At 33.5% G+C, this 22,397-nt stretch overlaps 4 protein-coding genes across 5 annotated transcripts; 1 reads left to right on the plus strand and 3 right to left on the minus strand.

Moving 5' to 3' along the window:
• LOC145577668 (F-box protein SKIP23-like) lies at positions 1-1,374 on the minus strand. Its single transcript, XM_081635145.1, has one exon. The coding sequence runs from the start codon at positions 1,216-1,218 to the stop codon at positions 1-3; it is 1,218 nt and encodes a 405-aa protein (XP_081491271.1). The 5' UTR covers positions 1,219-1,374.
• A 579-nt stretch (positions 1,375-1,953) lies between these two features.
• Positions 1,954-6,545, minus strand: LOC145590016 (uncharacterized). Of its 2 annotated transcripts, XM_081646756.1 has the most exons (9): positions 6,303-6,545; positions 5,572-5,731; positions 5,392-5,477; positions 4,303-4,412; positions 3,899-3,964; positions 3,117-3,226; positions 2,948-3,013; positions 2,479-2,779; positions 1,954-2,367 (listed from the first exon to the last, which is right to left on the minus strand). In XM_081646756.1, the coding sequence occupies exons 1-9, from the start codon at positions 6,395-6,397 to the stop codon at positions 2,303-2,305; spliced, it is 1,059 nt and encodes a 352-aa protein (XP_081502882.1). In that variant the 5' UTR covers positions 6,398-6,545; the 3' UTR covers positions 1,954-2,302. The 2 variants fall into 2 exon arrangements, with proteins under 2 accessions (XP_081502882.1, XP_081502873.1); XM_081646747.1 differs by having other exon boundaries at positions 1,956-2,779; positions 6,303-6,543.
• Positions 6,546-7,972: 1,427 nt separating this feature from the next.
• On the plus strand, positions 7,973-12,438 carry LOC145590030 (uncharacterized). The gene is made up of 5 exons (XM_081646766.1): positions 7,973-8,352; positions 10,402-10,565; positions 10,684-10,714; positions 11,171-11,273; positions 11,833-12,438. The coding sequence occupies exons 1-5, from the start codon at positions 8,050-8,052 to the stop codon at positions 11,943-11,945; spliced, it is 714 nt and encodes a 237-aa protein (XP_081502892.1). The 5' UTR covers positions 7,973-8,049; the 3' UTR covers positions 11,946-12,438.
• A 620-nt stretch (positions 12,439-13,058) lies between these two features.
• LOC145577674 (putative lipid-transfer protein DIR1) lies at positions 13,059-13,361 on the minus strand. Its single transcript, XM_081635153.1, has one exon. It carries the CDS (start codon positions 13,359-13,361, stop codon positions 13,059-13,061), a length of 303 nt encoding a protein of 100 aa, XP_081491279.1.
• Positions 13,362-22,397: the final 9,036 nt, after the last annotated feature.

Consider the following 22,397-nt stretch of genomic DNA (forward strand, 5'->3'; position numbering starts at 1 on the left):
TTATTTAGTGGCTGATTCAGTATCCGGCAAAAGCCACGCTGGGGGTGGCCAGAACACCTCAGAATATCGAGGAGAAGGCGCTATAGGCCATCCATATCCATTAATTACACGCCCATCATCAAAATGGAAAATACCAATATCAAAACTACCAGTAGCACCCGTATATTGAGGGAAGGTTTTTTTATAGTACACAATCGAATTACCTCTCCAACCAGGAAAATAATTTTTGTTGGCAAAGAAACAGCCATCCAACGTTACAAATAGTATACGATCACATATATCTTCGACCATTTCCCATTCCCCCTCCTCTTCTTGCAATCTATACACCTCGAAACTGATAGGTGATCGGTTTCCAGACCTCTGACATCTATAAACAACAACATAGAGTTCACCTAACAATTCTACCAGACATTTCTTTTTATCAGTTGTCAAACCTATTGGCTCCCCTACAATCTCCAATATCGATAACAGATCATAACCCGTTCGATACAATCTTCCTCGAAGATCAATAGCATATACCCTTCCATTGAAATTGATGATATCATCAAAATTCCTTCCTTTGGTATTCAGATATTTTTCTTCGTCGTTGTTCAGCCTAATTGCGGATAAAGTTCCATTACCATACACCATAGCAGTACAATTATCAATTGTAGGATTGTTTTTATGTTTCGGATCCACAAATAAAACCACTTTGTTCCTTAAACATCGGCTCTCAAACATGTCCAAAGGTCTATCTGCTGACCGTAAAGTACAGAATTTCCCAAGTTCAATCACTTTCAAATCAGATAATTGCAAAACCTTTGGGAAATTTTCAGGCAAATATTTGATGTTAATCCGAGAAAGAGGTTTCCTAAGGTAGAATTTACCTGGGTTTAACTCCTCAACAGTAATTAACCAAGGTGAGGCCTTCAGATTTCGAGACGGCCGAAGGAGAAAAACAGAGCATGGTACTATGATTAAAGATTTTCCAGGAATTTCCGACGACATATGACGTGATCTGTTCTTGTCTAGAAGGGGAGGAGTGGGGGTTGAGATTTTGTTAGGTAAAAGAGGGGATAAGAGGTTTTTGTGAAGGAGAAGACAATTCGGGGCTGATCGTTGCCATGTCGAACAGACTGCTCGGAACTTGTGGAGATCGGTTCGTGTTTTGAGGCGCCCGGCAATGGCTGAAAGAAGCTCTGATGGTAAGTCCGACCAAGAACTTTTCCGGCGGATCATTTTTCTTATGGTGTGAGTTGTGAAGAATGAGCAGATTTTTGATTGATAAGGTTAAGTAAGAATTAGTGTAATCAGTTTTGGCGCCAGTTTTTAGTCTTTATTGCCGCCAATTTTACTTGGAGACTACTAACATTATTTTCCCGCTCAAACCGTTATAAATAAACATTGGCTTTGGCGCCAAAAGGAAAAAAATACTGTTGTTTTACATTTGTAATCATTTCATTTTTATAGTTTATCTTATCAATAAACAACTTAAATCATTAATGTTTATATACTTTTTTTTTTTTTTTGACGAGTAATGTTTATATACTTCTAAATATAAATACTACCTCCGGATCGTATTATATGCAACTTTGGAATTTTTTTATATCTCACAAATAATACCCCAAAGTTGCATATAATATGATCCAGAGGTAGTATTACATTCGTTTCTTATTACATTATTTATAAAACATAAGATATTTCTTTGTTGCAAATAATAATAAACTAGGGTAATATGTCAAAAGTTAACATTTTGCATACATAAACGTTGTGATGAATCCAACAAGCTTCTACAGGAGGAAGTTTTTTATTTATAAATATAATAAACCAGCAAAAATGGTTAAAAAAAATATTATTATAGCTTGTAAATATGACATATGAGTAATGCAATTATGCAAATGACACTATTAGTAAAAAAAATTACTGATGCAGAATCTTCTCTGTATCGTTCCATTTTTATTGAAGGTCTCCGAAGATGCAAAATTACACACTATCACGCTTTCACGCAAGAAAGAAGATATACGCTGACCAATACCAAGCTGTTTCCAGAAGGCTAATCGCTCAATCTACAAGTCAATTAAAACTAGTACAGGCGTACAATAATAAGTAGTTTTCCTGCAGACCTTGACATATATCAAAGGCAAATTTTTGCCAAACACAAACAAAAGAAAACTCATCCTTTCATCCATTAAAATTCCACCATCAAACAAGGTTCCAAAAAAGCAAAGAGACGTGACTAACACAAGACATATCCTTAAACTTCAACAAGGGGTGGATGTGTGAAGATGTAATATGAAACCATCGAGCATGAGATCTTGGACTCCTACAACTCTACAAGCAACCAGGACAATATGTACATATGCAACAAGTTACAACTAACAAGCAAACCTACAAAAGCAGAGAACTACTAGCTTTTAGTAAAGTATGAGCGCAGCGTGGCCTGTTTTTCAGCTCCACCCTTAACTTTACTCTTCTTCAAGGGAGTCTGGGGTAGCTTACCAAGTTCATCAGTGCTCTGCTTGGAATCAACCAGGAACTTTTCATAATCCCGTTTCACCTCAATCTTGGAGTCAGATTCAGGAGTCAGAGTGGTAACATCAGACTTTATCTCAGTAACTGTCCTTCCACAGCATGACGGTTGCAAATTTGCTTGTGCCTCAGCTTCTTCTTTAACATCACCCTGCACATCATTCTTCATAGACTCCTTAATTGTCTTATTTGATTCCTTAGCATCATCTGTTCCTTTCTTGGAGAAAAATTTCGTGATAGGGTTGGACTGCTCCTCAGATTTCAATGGTATCTGCACAGCATAATATTATCAGCAATTTTTCTTTTGCCTACGTAATTTTCCTACCCTTCTCCAATAAAAATCATTAAACGAAAAACACCATACTCATAGATGCCTGCTATGCTTTTAGCTCACTGTAGACATTATGTATGACATGCAAGTAACATAAAATAGCCATACCTCTTTGATGCATTCAGGACCATCAAATGATGCCTTGTTCATTGCCATTGACACCGGATACCAAGTCTGACAGGAAAAAATAATCATCAAGGTTCACACTATTTTATAAACAATGCCAACCTCCTACAGTGAAAACTTTGCTGCATGCAAAACCTTTAAATATTCTTACCAAATCTGCTTTTTCATATGGTTTAAGCACTGAATTGAACTTGGTATCTGTAGAACCATTCAGCCACAAATCTGTTGAGGCTTCGTCTCCCAGAATAACAGGCATCCTATCTGTACATCAAAATGAAGTACATAACAAGCCAGCAAACCTATAACTTTCATAACCATCTATCTCAACAACGACCAACATAGGCAATAAGATTGCAATAACAAGATATAGAAATTAAAAACAAGATATGATCTCCATGTTTTACAAATGTGAGATTAAATGAGAGAGTGTATCTTCCAACATGGCAAATTGATAATGTAGAATAACAACAAATTGTAGGGTGTTTCTCCAGCTGTAAAAGTACGAGTAATAATTAGGAAAGAGAATCTATTTGCAACCACAAGATTCCTCTTCCTGCATAATAAAATAGGCAACTGTCTCACCCTAAAGCTCACGCTGCATCATTGGGGGGGGGGGGATGAAATAGATAACACAGGGGTGAATAAATCAGATAATCAAGTCCTGTTACGATTGCCATCAGCCTTAAGGTATCAAATGCGATAGTAAGTAGAAAGTGACCATTATCAGCACTCTCATTCTTTGTGGCAAAACTATTAATTAGACAATGTGCTTGAGAGTCACTAAATACGAACATATAATCCACTTTCTTGGCATTCTACTCTTCAGTTCTTCAACCCCCCACCCCACATAGCACCTCCACAATCCCCCAAGAAAACCTTAAATCAAACAAAAAGAAAATCATCCCAAGTAAGCAATACGGGGAAATTGATTACCATGCAGCCACTTAAGATCTGATGATGAATCAGTTGTTACGATGGTAAATGTATAGAGAATTTCTCCTGCAAGATACATTAAAAAGATGTAAGAGTTTGTAGAAGACAAGACATCCTGATCTGTTCACTACATATTGCAATTATTTTAAAGATGAACACATAGAATAGCTCAACAATAACAGCCCATATACTTCATTCTTTGACCAGGGTAAGGGGTAATAATTCACATACAGATCAGTAGATCACCATGGTAAGTGGTGACTGATAAATCAAATGCACAATCCACATATTTAGATCATGGTATGACAAAGACTATCTAAACTCAAAAATAGAACTCTGGATAAAGTAAACCTTCCATCAAATGGAACTCCACGATTTGTAAAGAAAGTAGAACAGAAACTGACCTTCAGAATTTTTCCAGGAATCATAGAGGGCAGCAAACACTAGAGGGCGACCATCCTTAAAATGAATGTAATACGGCTGCTTCTTAGGACCTTTCTTCCATTCATAAAACCTAACCAAATTATAAGACACAAGTCAAACAAATGCACAAAAAGAGCAGGCAAGTAGCAGTTGAGAAATATTATGTCAAAGAAAAAGGGAAAAAAAGTACACAGAACTAGCAGTTAGTTGTTTTGTTGGGGAGGGGGGGGGGGTCATATAATTGGACAAAATCAGGAAGGAAATGTGGAAGATACCCCAACTCCAAGTTTCTTGATTGACATACCGGATCTACAGGATATGGGCAAAGTTGCCAAGAATACAGTTAAAGCTTTCATTTCTACATGTTGCTCTCCTATTTGAGAACCAACAGAAATAAGCTCGGCTGAAAGGTTTTTAAGATGCTTATACAGCAGTACAAATCAATACAGAGCACTGAACCACATGTGTTGTCTTACAATGTCATGAAAAGGATGCTAAAATCAAAATCCTTGGACCAACAATGGTGGATTGGTGGTCTACAGTGCAACATGCAATGCTAGACTCTTGAACAAGTTGCATAATTTATCAGATAACAAAGTCAGCAAAATCAATGAAGAGAATCATAAGGCAGAAATTCACTCAAAGTTGCATCTTCAAATGATTTTTGTTGCATTAGATTATACTGTACTCCATATATAACATTCAAGAGGAAGTAATCAATATCCTAATACAAGAAACAACCGGCAGCAAAAGGATGCTGATACCTGAAACCCATAATCATATTAATCAATATTGGTGACCATGCTAAAATCACATTTGCATTTATTTATATATATAAAAAAAAATTAAAAAATTTATAAAAAAAAAAATAAAAAAAAAAAATAAAAAAAAATAAAAAAATCAAACAATCAAAGCCTTAATCCCATAAGTGGGGTCGGCTACTAAAAAAAATACTCCACATCGACAAGGCAGGAGCATCCAAATGTAAAATCAATCAAACAACCATATTTACAATATTGCAGCAATCATGAAAAGAAATCAAAAAATTGATCCAGAAATTACACTCATACCCTTCCACAGCAACAAGGCACCGGTTTTTAGGAATTAGTCGACGGAATGAGGCCTTTTCCCCAATTGATTCAGACCTTGCATTAAACTGAGAATATTTACAACACACGCAACTCAATCTCTTACTACAAACTATCATTAATGTATTCAAAGAAAAAGGAGGAAAGGGAATTAATAAGTACCATCTTGTAGTGATCAGGTTTCTCATCCTTCTTGGTGAAGCTAGGAATTAGCCCCCACTTCATACAATGTACAGCTGCAGTGTAACCCTCATCTCCACCACTTTCACGACGAATTACCGGCAGGTAAGATCCGGGTGAGACATTATATGCAGGCCGGTACCTAAAACAAATAGGTTATTCAGTCTTAGCATATAGCCATATATATACACTCCTCCTTCTCATAGTATGCATAAAAAGAAAATCAAACGCTCAAAGCTATTCTTTTAATCAATTGTAGACTTAGCAGTATATCCTAGTGAATTGGGGTTTGTCTAATTTAACTTATTTTGCCTGAACTTAACTTAAATTGTTTGCAATCATTTTGTATGAACTTATCTTAACTTATTCAAACTTTTTTGTTTTAGAATATGTCATCACCAGTGAACAAAATGGGGCCTAATTTGTGTAAATTAGTACACCCAAACAAACATCCGAATCAACCAGTTCATCACTAGAGAAACTAGTAAGGTTTCAATTGGTTACAAATCCAAACTTGAATTAAAACCCTAATAAATGCCTTAATCAAAATGAAAAACGTAAACAAAAACAACCCAGTTCAACCATAGAGGGTACATTTGTCGCACTTAAACTGAAATTAATATTAATCAATGAACAAAAGGAAGTTGAGAAACAAAAATTATACAATAAATTTGTTAAATGAAGCTGAAAATTGAAAAGAGAGGAGGAAATACCGGTCGACATCAACTTGACGAACGGAAGTATCACGAAGATCGCAAGCTCTAGGGACGTCGTCTGGGCGGATAGAGCAGCGGCATCTTCCACACATGTTTAGTTTCTCTCTCCTACTCTGCTATGGTAGCTGGGTTCTTCAGGCTTCTGGGTTTCTTCTTCTTCTCACACTAACTTTTTTTTGGTAACTGTACAGTTGCAAACGCGGGAAGGGAAATGGGCGTTTTAGTGTAACACCCTACGAGGTCGAGGGCAACAACTTGAAATTGATTTTTTTTTTTTTTTTTTTTTTTAAAAAAAAATTGAACTTGGGTCTACAGACTGAAGTGAATTTAACTAAATTAAACTGAACTGAATATTTTATGATGAAATGAAATTAGGAGCTGAGCTGAACTGAACTTATTAGAGTTGAACTGAACTGAACTGAATAGATAGAATTTTGAAATTAAGGTAGTGTATCTTGATTTTCCAAATTAAGTGCATGTTGAGGAATGAGAACCCATGATTCTCCACTTTTAAAAGGAAATAAAATAATCTTCTAATAAGTCGAAGTTTTCTAGTAAAATTTCATGGTGGATATGCACTTTGTACATTTGTGGTTGTTGAGTCCATGAGTTTCTAGATTGTGATTGTTGAGTCAGTATATGAAAATTCAAATTTGTCAATTTACAAATGAAATTTTTCGTTTGTCATTTGCAAATTGTGATTCTTTTACACTTCGTGGCTCGATGACTTTAGCATAGGCACATCTTCTAAGAAATATTAAACCTAACAGATATTACAAAACCAAGAGACTAGTAAGTAGGAGTAATTTCTTTAGTCAGGAACGCTTAAGACAATTTAAGGTTAATCTTATGATAATTTCTTTTGAATTAATAATCCACAATACCAAGGTTGTTTGGAACATTAAACACCAGAAATTTTAAGAATATTTGGTAGGAAGTTACGAGCCATTCTATAATACATGAAAGGAATGCTCACGGAAAGGTTGCACATTTGAGTTTAGCTACATTCCTACAATCCTACAGAAGTGAAGGGTGGCTCACTGCCCCAGCTAAAATATGATGTTGACAAATATGGTATTGGTGGAATAGGAAAGTCATTTGATATTCCTCCTTTTTGTGCTAGGGATATCTATGGAGGAGAAGTTAATGACATTGTTGTCTAGTGATGTTACTATCTTCTGTACTGTGGTGAATCTACCCGATTATAATAGTTGACAATGTTCTTCTTCTATTGTATTTGTTAGGAAATCTATTGTTTTTGCTTATGCTTTTATCGAATTGGTGTAGACAGAGTAATCAACTTGATCTTTTGCTAAACTATAGAATCAAATTAGTACTTGGATCATATTTTAATTTAATATAATCTCCTTTTTCATTAAAAAAAAAAGTAACTCATACATCTACGAGAGTAGAGAGAACTACAAATGAGTAGAGAGAACTACAAATGGCAGAATGATTTAGGTGAAATTCAATCATAATTATTTTGGTCTCCATTAGATATTTAAGATTGAATTTTTGAGTAAAAAAAATAAAATTCCTAAGAATTCAATCTCAAACATCTAATAGACTAATAGTGACCCAAATATTTTGACCCTAGACAATAATTGACTTTCACTCCTTAAGTCCAAAGATGACAACCCGACCTCATTTGAATCGAGGAATGAACTAATAACCAACATTGCCTACATTGGTTAACCAAGTTGAAAACCTGGGCTCTTAGAATTGAAACATTGGCACTCAAAAAATGTTGTCAATAGCAAGGCGACTCCAAACACAAAACCCATGCCCATATCTTCTGCAACTCCGATTCGCCGGCACCGACGCCGCCCATTACCGGAACCGCCGTCGTCAAAGTTTCACCGCTAAAATGAAAAAAACCGACGACAAATCGGAGTGGTGGGTTATCGACGGCGAGATGCACGAAATCGGAGAAAACGTCCCTTTAAGAGAACGCTTCGTCATTCCCAGAGATAATCTTCCCAATAGACGTCGCAAGCAGCTTCGCGACCAGTTTATGCGCCGCACTCGTCTTGTTCTTAAAGAGACTGTTCGTTTCTCTTTCTCTATCTTCCTTAATTTGATTATCAATTTTAGTTTTTGTTGTTGAAAATTGATTGGGTAAATTAGGGTTTATAAAGGGTGGTTGATTTATTTGGGGTTTGAATTGAATCGCGGCATGCACACCAACTGTTTGTTAAAATTCTCAAGAGGAATGGTTGTAGGGCATTTCTGATTATTCCTGCCTTTTTTTTAATGAACTGCATAACAAGTGTCCTGTATCAGATTTAGTAGGAGAATGTTGGTTTGACATCAATTGCTTATTTTTTTTGGTTGTTGTGATTTTGAAAAATGTTTAAATTTCTGCCTTTCAATTTGTAACTTACATTAGTTTAATTAGGTTGTTGTTGTGCTTGATCATATATCCTTTATATTAGTTTTGAGGTTTGCTTAAGTTTTTAGTGCAGTTGAGCTTAATGAGCTTGTTTGGATGCTTGCTTAGGGTATATGTGGTTTGGGTTTTGTAAGCTTTCGCAATTACAATATTTCATTCTGACAAGGGTTCGATTGAAGCTTGAATGGATTAATATTATTTGCTCTAGCAAAAGAAGGATTCATATTGTGTTGTTATTTTGATGTTATTATAATTGCAAGTTTCATTTTGACACGAGAAATGATTGGGTGAAGGGTTCAAGCCATGTTTAGCATTGTTTGAGGCTAGCTTAGGTTTGTTAAAAACATATAAGCTTGGAAAATTTCGACTTTGGTGGCATGAAGCTTACTATAATTCCACTTTGGGTGTTGTGGTTCAATAATTTAACTTGGTGCCATGAGCTTTTAAACTTCATTTCAACATTGTGTGGTTTAGTAATTCCACTTTGGTTTGTACAATTTTTTTTTTCCCACTTAGGTGCACTAAGAGTATATGTTAATGATCATTTTTGTAACAGGCAATCAACTTTTTTTTTAGTCGTACTCCAAAGTTCATTACAAGGAATTTTTTTTTTTTTTTTTCTTTTCTTTTTGTAAAAAAACTTTGGTTAGTCGTATTTCATGTATAAAAAACTCTTAATATCTCTCTATTTAAAAATAAATCTTATTTTGTTCATATTATTATTTCACTCGAATTCTAACAAATAAAGAAATAATGTTACTAGTTCTTCAAAATAAATTCTCTTTTTCCCTTTGCTGTTACATTGAGTGGATATAATTTAATTCCCAAAATCTAAAGAAAAGTTGTTTTGCTCCTAACTATTACATCGAGTGGACGTAATTTAACTCTTAAAAGGGATGAACTAGTAATACAAAGTATAATTACCCCTATTAAACCTGATTAACATTATGATATCTAAAAACTAATTGTATTTATAAAAGGAAAAATTAGACTTGAGAGAATCACTTAATAATGAGTCATCCCTATCAAAGATAAAGTAACCACAAACATAATCTAAAGAAATTTCTTAGTAATTAGATTTGACAATTTTTAAAAAATCCTTATAACAATATAGGACCAGAGAAGTTAATTGTTTGTTACAAAATGATAATTAATATACTCCGTATATATTTTCAGACCCCAAAGCGAAGAAAAGTTTTAAACTTTAAGCACCAAAGTGGAATCACCAAGCCATAGGGCACTATAGTGAAACAAATTTTAAAAGCTCATGGCACCATAGTAAAATTATTAAAACCACAGGGAACCAAGGTGGGACTATATTAACGTTAGGGTACAAAAGTGAAAATTTTCCTATAAGTTTTCTAGGCTTAACCTTTGTTTCCTTTTCTAGTGGTTTGATTATGTTTTCTTGAATTCCTTCTGTTGCTGTTGCCTGCCATGGCAGACCTAATAGGATGTTTCTGTCTGGCTGTTACTATAATCCAAAGGACGAATGACTAGAAAGGCTGAAAGTGTTTAAGTTCTTGTTGATAAGTTCCACCATGTATGTAGAACTACTGATTAGGCTTTTTGATGACAATGACTGGTAATATTGATAATAGATTCTACATTTCTACTTCTTTTGTGTATATTCTTTATACAGAGTGCTCGCCTTATGGTTAACCTTTATTTAGGCTTAAATTTTTCTTCTTCTTTACTCTTAAGGAGCAAGAATCTTTCTGCAAAAAGTACATGCAACTGTACAATGAGCTCAGAGAGAACTGGGAACGGTTATATTGGGATGAAGGGTACTCTAAAAAGCTTGCTGCTGATCATGCAAACTACGACTCTCCTGAAGAAGAAGATGATGGAGACTTTTCACCTTACAGGTTTGTCTACTATGACTGCTTGTTTTGTTACTGGTTCATATATGCAGGCTGCCACGAGTATAGTGACTAGTGAGTTGGTTTATCTGTATCTCTAATTTTATCTGTCTATTGTTTGTAGGAGAGGTGGATCACATGCAGGGCAACTCCAGGTACTGTATAATGAACTTGTTGACATTGAACATTGTTTGTACTGTATAATGAACTTATTGGTGTGTGTGTGTGTGTGGTACCAATTCAGTAATGGTGATTATATGTATACATGTCAAAAGTCTTTCAAGGGTGTTTGGTGCAATTGCAACAATTCTCATTTTTCTTGAATGTGGTCGTATAGGGTTCACCCAATCCAATTTAGTTGTTGTATCTCTTGTATGTGAGGCTGTGAGCATATGACTAGTCTACCAATATATCTTTTGCATTGGCCATTAAGAAGCTTGAAGTTCTTTTGTGGGTGCCATTTTGTAATTAAACTAATTTTACAATATTAGAAAACATTAATCATCTCTCAACTGTCTTGGACAGTTGGACTGCATGTATTTCGATGTTTTATTTCCAAATTGGCCCTGCTCCTTGTGTACTAAACACAGAGTTACCATTTTTCAATGCAGGAACAAGGTTTGTCAAGGAACAGACAAACTGAAACTTGGGAGAAAGTCCACCAAATTCGGGATAAATTTGAATATGACAGAGAGATGAGAATGAGAGACAAAGGTAAGTCTCATATTTAGGTTTCCTAAATTTATACTAACCCTTTTTATATTATTTGCAACATTTGTCAAAAATAGATGTTTCATATTATTTGCAACAAATATTTTATTACTTATTTAAGTTGTTATTTTTCTCAATCTCTCCCCTCATCACATGCATCTCTATCTTTCTCTCTCCATTTCACACTCACAAACAAATTTTTCTGAAGAGTCCATGCAAACTCATTTACTGCATGCAAATAACATGAAATAGAGGTAGTAGCATTTTTTGAGTTTCTTGTATTTACAGTATAGGATAATATCTTGGGATTCACTTCTCAGGTTTCTTCTTTGAACTCCTCCTAGCCCCTTTCTCTTGCTAAAGAGTGTATATTTAAGAATAAAAGGGAAAACAAGCTACAAGGAGTTGGGGATATATTATCAGCCTGTGGTTTATTATACATGACTCGTGCATATTTAAGAAAATAAAGTGCTAAGCTGACTTATGAATTTAGACATGGAATATATCGGTTTAAAAATGCTTAAGATTACTATATGTGACATGTTCTGCATGCCTACTACAGCTTTTGCACCAATGAACACGAGAAACTCAGTTGGTGATCATAGACCACCCTTCAGGAATCAACCCTTTGATGCAGAGAGATACTTTTCTGGAGAGGAAGAGAAAGAAGATTAAAAGCTGTTGAATGGATTATGTTCAGTTCATTGACCATAGTTCTTAAGTTGAGGAAGTTTGGGAAAAATCTCTTGCTGAATAAACCACTTTTGAGACACCTTTCTCATACAACCAACCTAGGGTAAGGGGGTTGTTTGTGGATTATAACGAAGGTCCTGAAAGAAAAAGCACAGTGGTGCCTACGACCAAAACTTTTAAGAGTTCATCCTTGTTGGCCGAAGTCCAGTTTCTTAGGCTTTGCCATGAGCGTGCTGATTGGTTTGCTGGAAATGAACAGCGCAGATTGTATAAGTGAAATCTATATTAGACTTTGACTTTTTGCTTTTGATGTATTATTTACGATGAAGAATATAAATTCATGAGGGATTCCTGTTGTGCTTCCTGTCATGTTCTGATGAACAACTCTTTTAGTGAATAATTTTTAGGAGTTTATTATGTCAAAGAACAATTTGTTATGTATTGGAACTAATATGGAATAAAGAACAATTTTTAACATCATCAACTCTACTTGTTCAAAGGTATTGCAACAAAACTAAGATGGTTGTCTTCAGTGTTGCTCTGCTGCTTGGTGACAACTCTGGAAACTGAGACTGGGGGTCATTGGTCTTATTGCTATAAGTTCAATTTTTTCAATATAACTAGTATAGGCTGCCAAGTATGCATTTGTTTCTGTGGTGGATAGGCTTTAACAGTGATTGATGGTATGATGTTGCAGGATTTTCCTTCCTTTTTTTAGGTTTTAATTGCTAGATTATGTATGAAGGTAGCTAGGTATGAAGGCAGGTATAACCGTATAAGTGAACTGAGTTCTGTGAGTACTCGCGAATCGAAAACTTTCCTAACAGATGAAGAGAAACTTGTGCAATTTCAATAATTTTGATAACCAAGGTTGATGTAAAAGAAGAAACTTTTGCAAGTTGCAACCACATTTGGTTTACATTTATTTGCTTCAATAACCTAAGCCGTACACATTACAAACCACACTGACGGGAAAAAAAAAACATCAACCAAACTAATTCAAAGAAAAAGCTTAATTTGGTTACAAGCACACTCATCTTGAAATATTAAGCAACAACAATAAATCTTCAGAGAAATTAAACAAAAAGCAAAGCCTCAGCAGTTAATAGGAGAAAGGTTGCACATAGCAGGAAGCTGGGTGCAGCGTTGAGGGTCAACCCCTAAAGCACGTAGCAAACTCGGCTGGTTATTCTTGTAGTTACACAGACATTGAATATCATCGGCACTCAGACCCTTGACCATGTTGCAGCAAGCTGGGGATGGGCTCGTTGGGTTGCTTGTAGCCACCGCGGACTTGCAGGTCATCAGGTCCTGCACATTTAGGTTGCAGGCAGCATTGCAAGCCCCCAAAATTGCAACCATCATTGCAAGAAACACTATTGCCTTTCTCATTGCCATGATCAAAACCTCAACTATTTGGTGTGCTTGTAATGTAACTCACTCTCTCTTTACAAGGTTGATCTCAATAAGCTTGATTTGTTTGCGTATTTATAGGAGTATACAGTAGAAAAAAGCAGCAAAATAGTAAAAAAAAAACAAAAGAAAAATGTAAGAGGGAATATATGTTAGCCAGTAGTTGGCTCCCGTGACTGAAAATTGGCAGGATATACGAAGTACGTAGAATGACAATTTACACTATTGAAGACTAAACTTCTTTTGGTAAGGTGTGTATTTCAAGGAAATTGTTTGATTAAGATGTTTAGAATTTAAGGTATTGGAAGTATTGAGACACAATTTTTTATATGTGACTGGTCACACCGTGTAACCGTGTTACTTGTAGGGGGTTACTCGTTTGGCTAGGGGTTACTTGTAGGGGTTTACTTATTTAGGAATTACTCGTTTGGTTATAAGTTACTTATTCAGGGGTTACTCGTTTGGTGTGGGGTAAATTATAGGGGTTATTTATTCAGGATTACTTATTCAAGGGTTACTCGGTCGATTAGGGGTTACTCTCACACACACTAACCAATTGAGTAAGTAACCTCTACAAGTAACTTAGTAACCCTAAATAGGTTACATATACAAGTAATTACTCCTGAATAAGTAACTCATATAAGTAACCTTTACAAGTAGCCTTTACATATACAAGTAACTCCTGAATAAGTAACCTTTACAAGTAGCCTTTACATATACAAGTAACTCCTGAATAAGTAACCTTTACAAGTAACCCCTGCCACACGATGTGGTGGTCAGTCACACAAAAAAGTTACTATTGAGATTGAGGTATAGCTTATATATTCCTTACAATTTTATATTATGTTTAAATAGTATTTTCCCTACATATTAATTGAACTACAAAAGTGTTATTATTCAATTTTATTCGTTTATCTATTAAACAAATTTATTTGAAAATTCATGAAAACGAACTAGGACACAAACTTGTTCAATCTCTATATATAATCTCACCATTACACGACTTATCCTTAGTTTATATTTTTAGTTTTCATTCATATGTTTAATGAATTTGCTTTCTTGTAATTTGCTACCTTAATTAGTTAGGATTATTGTGTAATTGTTATGACAAATGCCTGACCATATAAAGTAATGTATCACCAATCAAAAGTGCATTTTCTTAATAAAATTTCATTATTTCATTAGCACCTACTCCATATAAAATTAAATACAAGTACTTTAGAAGTGGATAAATATATGGTCGGATATCGAATGGATAATAGGAAATTCATTCAAATAATTTTATATAATTGTACGGAATACTTTTTATTTTATTTTTTTTAAAAATCAACTAACATTAAAAAAATAGTAAAAATCAATATTTATACTTGTAGCACATAGTTAAAAAGTGTAAATTTCACGGGGGTTTGGCTTATAGTGGATAGTGGATGTGGTTGCCCCATCGGCTATAGTTAAAAATAGATGTGGCACATGATCATTGTTTGGGATTAAAGGACTGTCTCTAAGTTTAAACTCTATTGATTAGTGAAACCAGGGTGTCTTCACCTTTTTAAGCTTTGGCTCGTGAATTCAATTTGGACTCTTCAAGTTGGAAGTTTCCTCTTATTCCAAAGGACACATTTAGATGGTTACTCTTATTACAATTAAGAAGATATGGATCTATGATGATGATGCGAGAAATTAAACTATATTACTTTGATCCTTTAGATATCCAAATTTGTTAATTAATTACATGAAATGATCACCCCTTAGCTTCTAATTAATCCTAATTGGAAAAGAAGGAACAATGTGGAGGTTGTTTCTATGTACTTTCGCGTACAGAGGGCGGAAAATTCAATAGTGTTTACGTCTAAGACTAGTTGAATAAAATGTATACCGACAATCAATTATAGGGACAAGGAAGAAATTGATTAGTCTATTGGACGTATGAGAAGCCTTTAGTTATAAGAAAATTGAATGGTCAAGTCAATGTTGTCTTCACCTCCAAGCAGCAGCCAGCCTCTAACTAGGTTTACTTGAGTCAAGGTCTTTGTCTTTACTTTGCCATGGAAAAATTATGAGGTTTACAATGAGTGCTTTCATTCAAACTATTTTACTCGCAACAATACTTCCAATTTTAAGGTCATTATATTGTCTCCATCCTCCCCATATAAGTATACGTGTTGGATTAATTGTGTGAAAATTTACGTTACGGAATTTCAAATCACTCAATTCATCTATTCCATATACCCATGAATATAAGTAGGAAAATTTATCTGGAAGGGACTTATATGTTCATTATTTTGTCTGGAAGGACCTTATATGCTGAAAGTTGTTTAAAAGGACCTTATGAGTATGTTTTGTTGTTTGGAAGGACCTTGATATCGGAATTCGGCATTTGACTTTGATTCTCCGGCATTGACCCCGCACGTGTATGTCACATGGCATTAAAAAAAATATCCTCTCCCTTTTTTTCCCCTTAACATTGGAATCCGACGTTTGACTTTGCTAGTGTTTTGAAAGCTAGGGTTGGAGGAAAAGGGGAAAAAAACAAAGGGAGAGGGTAATTTTTTTTAATGTCACGTTACATGCACGTGGGGGGTCAACGCCGGAGAATCTAAGTTAAACGTCGGACTCCGATGTCAAGGTCCTTATAAACAACAAAACAAACTTATAAGATCCTTTTAGACAACTTTGAACATATATAAAAGGTCATTCCACACAAAATAGTGAATATATTAGTCCCTTTCAGACAAATTTTCCATATAAGTACAATGTAAAATTCACCCCCGCCCCATCACCCATGGCGGGTATGATTTTTATCCCCATCCCCGCCCCACCACCCACCAAACCAAGACCCATCCCCGCCCCACCTGGGGCGGGTCTCCTACTTGACCCGCCCCACTGACATCCCTAGTTGTTGCCCTAGGAAAACAAGGCTCTCGATGTAAAACCCTACATAATAAAGCATCGCGAACTCTTTTCATAAGGACGGACTGCTTTGTTGTAGGGTGTGGTCCAAATATATTTAATTAACCCAAATTATGCTTGATCTTGATCAAGATTAATCATAATCATTCTAGATTTCTAGAATAGATTAATGCTAAGTATGTCAATGCACTAAAATGATTTCTCTAGTAAATCCACTTAGAGTAATCTAGAGGTTTCGTTCTTATAGTCAATCTACATTGTTCTTAGTCCACCGCCATATACAACTATATATATATGGAGTTTAGGCACTTCATTGGAAGAGACACAAGAGAAGCCACTTACTACGTACTTTCTTACTATCTACCTTCACTTCTACATATAGACCTAATCCTTCTTTAATACTTGTCTTGCTTTTATTTTCTCTTAATCAAGCAAAATGTATGTGCAATGCTTTTACTTAACATATACTAACCTTTTGATTTTTGGGCCCAACTTAGTTGGGCTATGGGCGGTCCCCCGGCCCTCAAAACAACCCTCAAAGCCGCCCTCTACTTCCATCGTTCTTGATACCACAATATTGTCGTTACCCATATAAAATTTTCTTCCAAGCTAAGAATCACTCATGTCGTACGCTTTTGTCAGCCACAATTACAAATGCAATCATTATGATATATTGCAAGGCTCTCCTCTCCTCTTATAACAAGTTTTGTTAGTAATATATATGTATTTATAAGAAATATGTTTCAAAACATTAATCTCTCTTAAAACTTCCTACTTAGATTATATTTTTTATCCTTTATGTTTAGGTGTATTTAATCTCCAAAATTAATGTGTAACATCATTGTAAGAATTTCTTGCTCCATAATTTTTTAACTTGGACGTGAAATTGATTCTATCTTTCAAATATATTAATGGAGTGCATAGAATTCTGCCCAAACACGCATACAATCATAGGGACATGGGGAAATTGATTCGTATGTTGGTGGAACCTATCCCCGCCAACTCTCCTTATATTCATTTGTTACGTAAATGTAAGACCTTGATTGCTAAAAGAGATTGGGAGCTTACAATTAGTCACTGCTACAGAGAAGCTAATCGAGCTGCTGATTGGTTAGCTAATTATGGAGTAACGGCTACAGAAAAAATAGTCAACTTTGAGGCGGTCCCGGAGGATCTTCGAACCGTTTTATTGGAGGATTTGAGGGGAGTCACAAGGGATAGGATGGTTCCAACCGAATCTACTTGAAGTGCAATAAAGGCTGCTTTGCGATGCTGGTCTTAGCAGCCTAGTTCCCTTTATTTTTTTGTTTCTCTTTTACTTTGTTTCTTCTGTTTTCTGTTTCTTAGTTTCGTTTTGTTTCTTTTTCTTTTTAGTTCTTGTTCTAATGTTTTCCTTTCTCTTTTCTCGTGTACACAAAAAAAATAATAATAATAATAATAATAATAGGGACATGGGGAGAAACTCGATTTTAAAAATTTTGAAATTTATATTTAAACCCTTGTTGTATGAAATTATACATTGTTACTAAGATGAGTGAAATGGATAATGTTAAAAAAAGATATGATATAATATTATTGATATGATGGTAGGCAAAGATATATTTGTTTACTATATGATAAGTTATCTGCGTTGTTGATCAAAGAGGGAGAATTTTAATGAAATAACAGATTCAACCTTCTGTATATATTAATCTAGCATGGTATCAGAACCCTTTCTTCTATCATAAAATTCAATAACACCTTAAAATATGTTGGGCGACAACACATCACCAATTCTTGATGAAACATATTAGAAATATACATCAACTTGTGGCAAGAACCAATAACGTAATCCAATCTAGTAGGAGCATTACTTAATAATTTTTATTATCATCTATTACGGTGTATATAAATGTTATTATGTGATTGTTGTTTGATTAGTAGATTAAATGTCTATTTTCATTAATTAATATTTACTCATAGTTATTTAAATATATTGATACCAAAATTATGTATTGGCAAATATGCAAGTTAAGTGATGCATTATTTAAAGAATATAAATATTATTTTCATATACAGTTTTAATAAAATTAGAACAATTTGTCAAATTGGTGTTAAAAATTATATAAATTAAAAATTATTTCTCAAAGTAGTGCTATGTAACTGAATTGAAGTGAGTTTATATGGTTCCAAACTATACTACATGTTTCGACCTCGTACGCATCTTGCACCATCACTTGGTTTTTCGACATTAGATCTTAACATCATTGAAACTATTTGATTGAAAGCGGGATTTGTAACCTCAAATTTTGGTGATCACACGCCTTGCATGTGGGTAGTTAACGATTAAAATTAGAAGTCAATATTAAAACTTGGTATGTTACATGTACAAGGTGATGCTTCACAAAAAAATTAAATCAGTAATTTTTTATAAAATAAACATGACAAAATTTCCAGTTAAACTTTTTTTTTAAAACAAGTAAACTTGTTATTTATTTGACATAAACACACAATTAACCAACAAGATGACATCAGTTATCCAATCCCTTTGTCCAAAATCCGACCTCAAGCCAAGGGCGTAACAAATTTCCCTCCATTCAATCCAATCGTTACAAATTTACAATGTATGTAATCATTCAATCATGTATAAATAAAACAACCATAACATAAAAAAAATAATAATAATAAAAATAAAAAACTTAAACCAAATGTAAAAATAGTTTATTTTTTCCCCTAATTTTATTAGTAAGGATTACAGAGTACATTAAGTTTGAGAAGGGGTACACTTAGGTAAGCCACAATTGGTCAACATATCATAAAAAAGTTTCTTATCAATTTCACCAGGAAAAAAAGGAGAAGAAGGAATTTTGCAAAAGCAGTTAGCATCACCCTTTTTAAGATCGTTGCAACATTGTGCGCTTGTTGGTCTAGGACTGAGCAATGATGGCCCACAATACACAAAGAATTCACCCAAGGGCACACTACATATATCCTTTGGAAAATCTATCATTAACACTTGATCCATCATTACCATGCTAATTACTGTCATTAACAACATCGCTACTCCTACCTTCTTTCTCATTATCTCCATAATCCTCAAATATTATTATTTCACTACTCAATGTTTTTTTTTTCTTCTTAATTACTTTTAGTTTTGTGTTTGATGAAGAATAATGTATTTCCTTAGCTACTATCTATGCAGCATTTTATACTGCCTCAAATGGTAATATTAGATATTTCTTTTCCTCATTAAATTTGTGATCTCATTTTATTTTACTTGCCTTTTATGTGTTTGGATAAATTTAAGACAAAATCAAGGTGTAATAAATACAAATAAATTGAGCCTTTGACTATGACGGAAGCGTGTTGACACCAAGCCTCAAATTATTAAAATTGTTTATCACTTATATTAGTTATATACGAGTAAACACACCCTCTCCCCTATTTTTTTTTTTTTTAAATGAAAAGTTTCTCTTGTATAGTTATATCAATGTTAAATTTTGATGAATAATATCTTAATTATCAATAATTAATATTATAACAATTGATTGTTAATAATCTATTCATTGAAACCATTCTAATAAGTATTTAAGATAATCAAATTGTATAATCAAATTCTACCCAAACAAGCATACTATCATACGGCTACGGGGAGAAACCCGATTTTAAAAACTTTGAAATCTCTATCCAAACCCTTATTGTATGAAATTATACATTGTTACTAAGATGAGTGATGAAAGGGATACTGTAAGGAAATGATATGATAGAATATTATTAATATGATGGTAGGCAAATATATATTTGTTTTCTATATGTATCCTAGTGTGATAAGAGATTTTCCATATTAATCAAGCATGGTATCAGAGCCCTTTCTTCTATCATAAAATTCAATAACACCTTAAAATATGTTGAGCGACAACACACCATAACCACTTCTTGATGAAACATATTTAAAAAAAATACACCAACTCGTGACAAGAACCAATAACGTAATCCAATCTAGTAGCAGCATTATTTAATAATTTATATTATCATCTATTATATAAATGTTATTACGTATATATTGTTTGATTAGTCGATTAAATGTCTATTTTTAGTAATTAATATTTGCTAATATTAAATGTATTGATACCAAAGTTATGTATTGGCAAATGTGCAAGTTAAGTGATGCATTTAAAGAATATAAAGACTATTTTTATATACAATTTTAATAAAATTAGAACGATTTGTCAAATTGGTGTTAAAAATTATATAAATCATCAAAATAGTGTAAATTAAAAAATATATCTCAAAGTAGTGCTATGTAACTGAATCGAAGTGAGTTTATATGGTTCCAAATTGTACTACATGTTTCGACCTCGTACGCATCTTGCACCATCACTTGGTTTTTCGACATTAAATCTTAACATCATTGAAACTATTTGATTTGAAAGCGGGATTTGTAACCACAAATTTTGGTGATCACACACCTTGCATGTGGGTGGTTAACGATTAAAATTTCCGATTAAACTTTTTTTTTTAAAAAAAAAAGGTAAACTTGTTATTTATTTGACATAAACACACAATTAACCAACATTTACCTACATTCAATCCAATCGTTACGATGTATGTAATTATTCAATCATGTATAAATAAAACAACCATAACATAAAAAAAATTAAAAAAAAAATTTTAAAAAAAAAAACAAAACAAAAAATAACAAAAAATAACTTAAATCAAATGTAAATATAGTTTATTTTTTCCCCTATTTTATAAGTAAGGATTACAGAATACATTAATCTTGAGTAGGAGTACACTTAGGTAAGCCACAATTGGTCAACATATTATAAAAAATTTTCTTATCAATTTCACCAGGAAAAAAAGGAGAAGAAGGAATTTTACAAAAGCAGTTAACATCACCCTTTTTAAGATCGTTGCAACATTTTGCGCTTGTTGGTCTGGGACCAAGCAATGATGGCCCACAGAATAGAAAGAATTCATCTATGGGTAACCCACATATATCCTTTGGAATATCTATCATTAACACTTGATCCGTCATTACCATGCTAATTACTGTCATTAACAACATCGCTACTCCTACCTTTTTTCTCATTATCTCCATAATCCTCAAATATTATTATTTCACTACTCAATGTTTCTTTTTTTCTCTTAGTTACTTTTAGTTTTGTGTTTGATGAGGAATAATGTATTTCCTTAGCTATAATCTATGCAGCATTTTATACTGCCTAAAATGGTAATATTAGATATTTCTTTTCCTCATTAAATTTGTGATCTCATTTTATTTTACTTGCCTTTTTTGTGTTTGGATAAATTAAAGACAAAATCAAGGGGTAATAAATACAAATAAATTGAGCCTTTGACTATGACGGAAGCATGTTGCCATCAAACCTCAAATTATTAAAATTGTTTATCACTTATATATGAGTAACCCCCTTTCAAAATATATATATATATATATATATATATATATATATATATATATATATATATATATATATATATATGAGTAACCCCCCTCTCCTTATTTTTTTTTAAAAAAATGAAACGTTTCTCTTGTATAGTTATATCAATAATGTTAAATTTTGATGAATAATATATTTAACTATCAATAATTAAAACTATAATAATTGATTGTTGATAATCTATTCATTGAAACCATTCTATTAAGTATCTACAAAACTTGAAATTTTTTTTCTTACGTATAGATAATCAAATTGTATAAAGGAAATAGTACAAAGAGTCAAAACGTTTCATTTTACAAAAATTCAAAGGGAGTAGTTTTGAAGAATTTGGAATTCACTGATATTTAAAAGATCGAAAAGGGTAGGGTCAAGGTGCGTGCTTCAATTCACATAAATAGTGCACCACAAGACCGTACCGCAAAAGGTCACTTATTGGTTGGTTAAATTAGAAGTTTAGAACTATCAACTTTACCTTTTACTATCATAAAATCGATTACATATAAGTCTGATGTCGGTACTTTAATAATTAAGGTCACTATGTATCTTTATGTGATCGAATAAACCCTAATATGCTTCCCAACCATCATTTATTAAATTTGAAATACCAAGTTGTCACTTTTTTTTTTCCGACTTTCATACATGAATTATAGGTAAATTAATTAATTGATTT

This window comes from Chenopodium album, chromosome 2, assembly GCF_948465745.1.
Source record: "Chenopodium album chromosome 2, dcCheAlbu1.1, whole genome shotgun sequence".
NCBI lineage: Eukaryota > Viridiplantae > Streptophyta > Magnoliopsida > Caryophyllales > Amaranthaceae > Chenopodium > Chenopodium album.

Coding starts and splice junctions, on each gene's coding strand:
- LOC145577674 (XM_081635153.1), bottom strand. CDS start 13,361: ATGGCAATGAGAAAGGCAATAGTGTTTCTTGCAATGATGGTTGCAATT.
- LOC145577668 (XM_081635145.1), bottom strand. CDS start 1,218: ATGATCCGCCGGAAAAGTTCTTGGTCGGACTTACCATCAGAGCTTCTT.
- LOC145590016 (XM_081646747.1), bottom strand. CDS start 6,397: ATGTGTGGAAGATGCCGCTGCTCTATCCGCCCAGACGACGTCCCTAGA. Junction 5,478..5,571: donor AACCTGATCACTACAAGATG/GTACTTATTAAT, acceptor AAATATTCTCAG/TTTAATGCAAGGTCTGAATC. Junction 3,227..3,898: donor AGATCTTAAGTGGCTGCATG/GTAATCAATTTC, acceptor TTTGATGTACAG/ATAGGATGCCTGTTATTCTG.
- LOC145590030 (XM_081646766.1), top strand. CDS start 8,050: ATGTTGTCAATAGCAAGGCGACTCCAAACACAAAACCCATGCCCATAT. Junction 10,715..11,170: donor CACATGCAGGGCAACTCCAG/GTACTGTATAAT, acceptor TTTTCAATGCAG/GAACAAGGTTTGTCAAGGAA. Junction 11,274..11,832: donor GATGAGAATGAGAGACAAAG/GTAAGTCTCATA, acceptor TGCCTACTACAG/CTTTTGCACCAATGAACACG.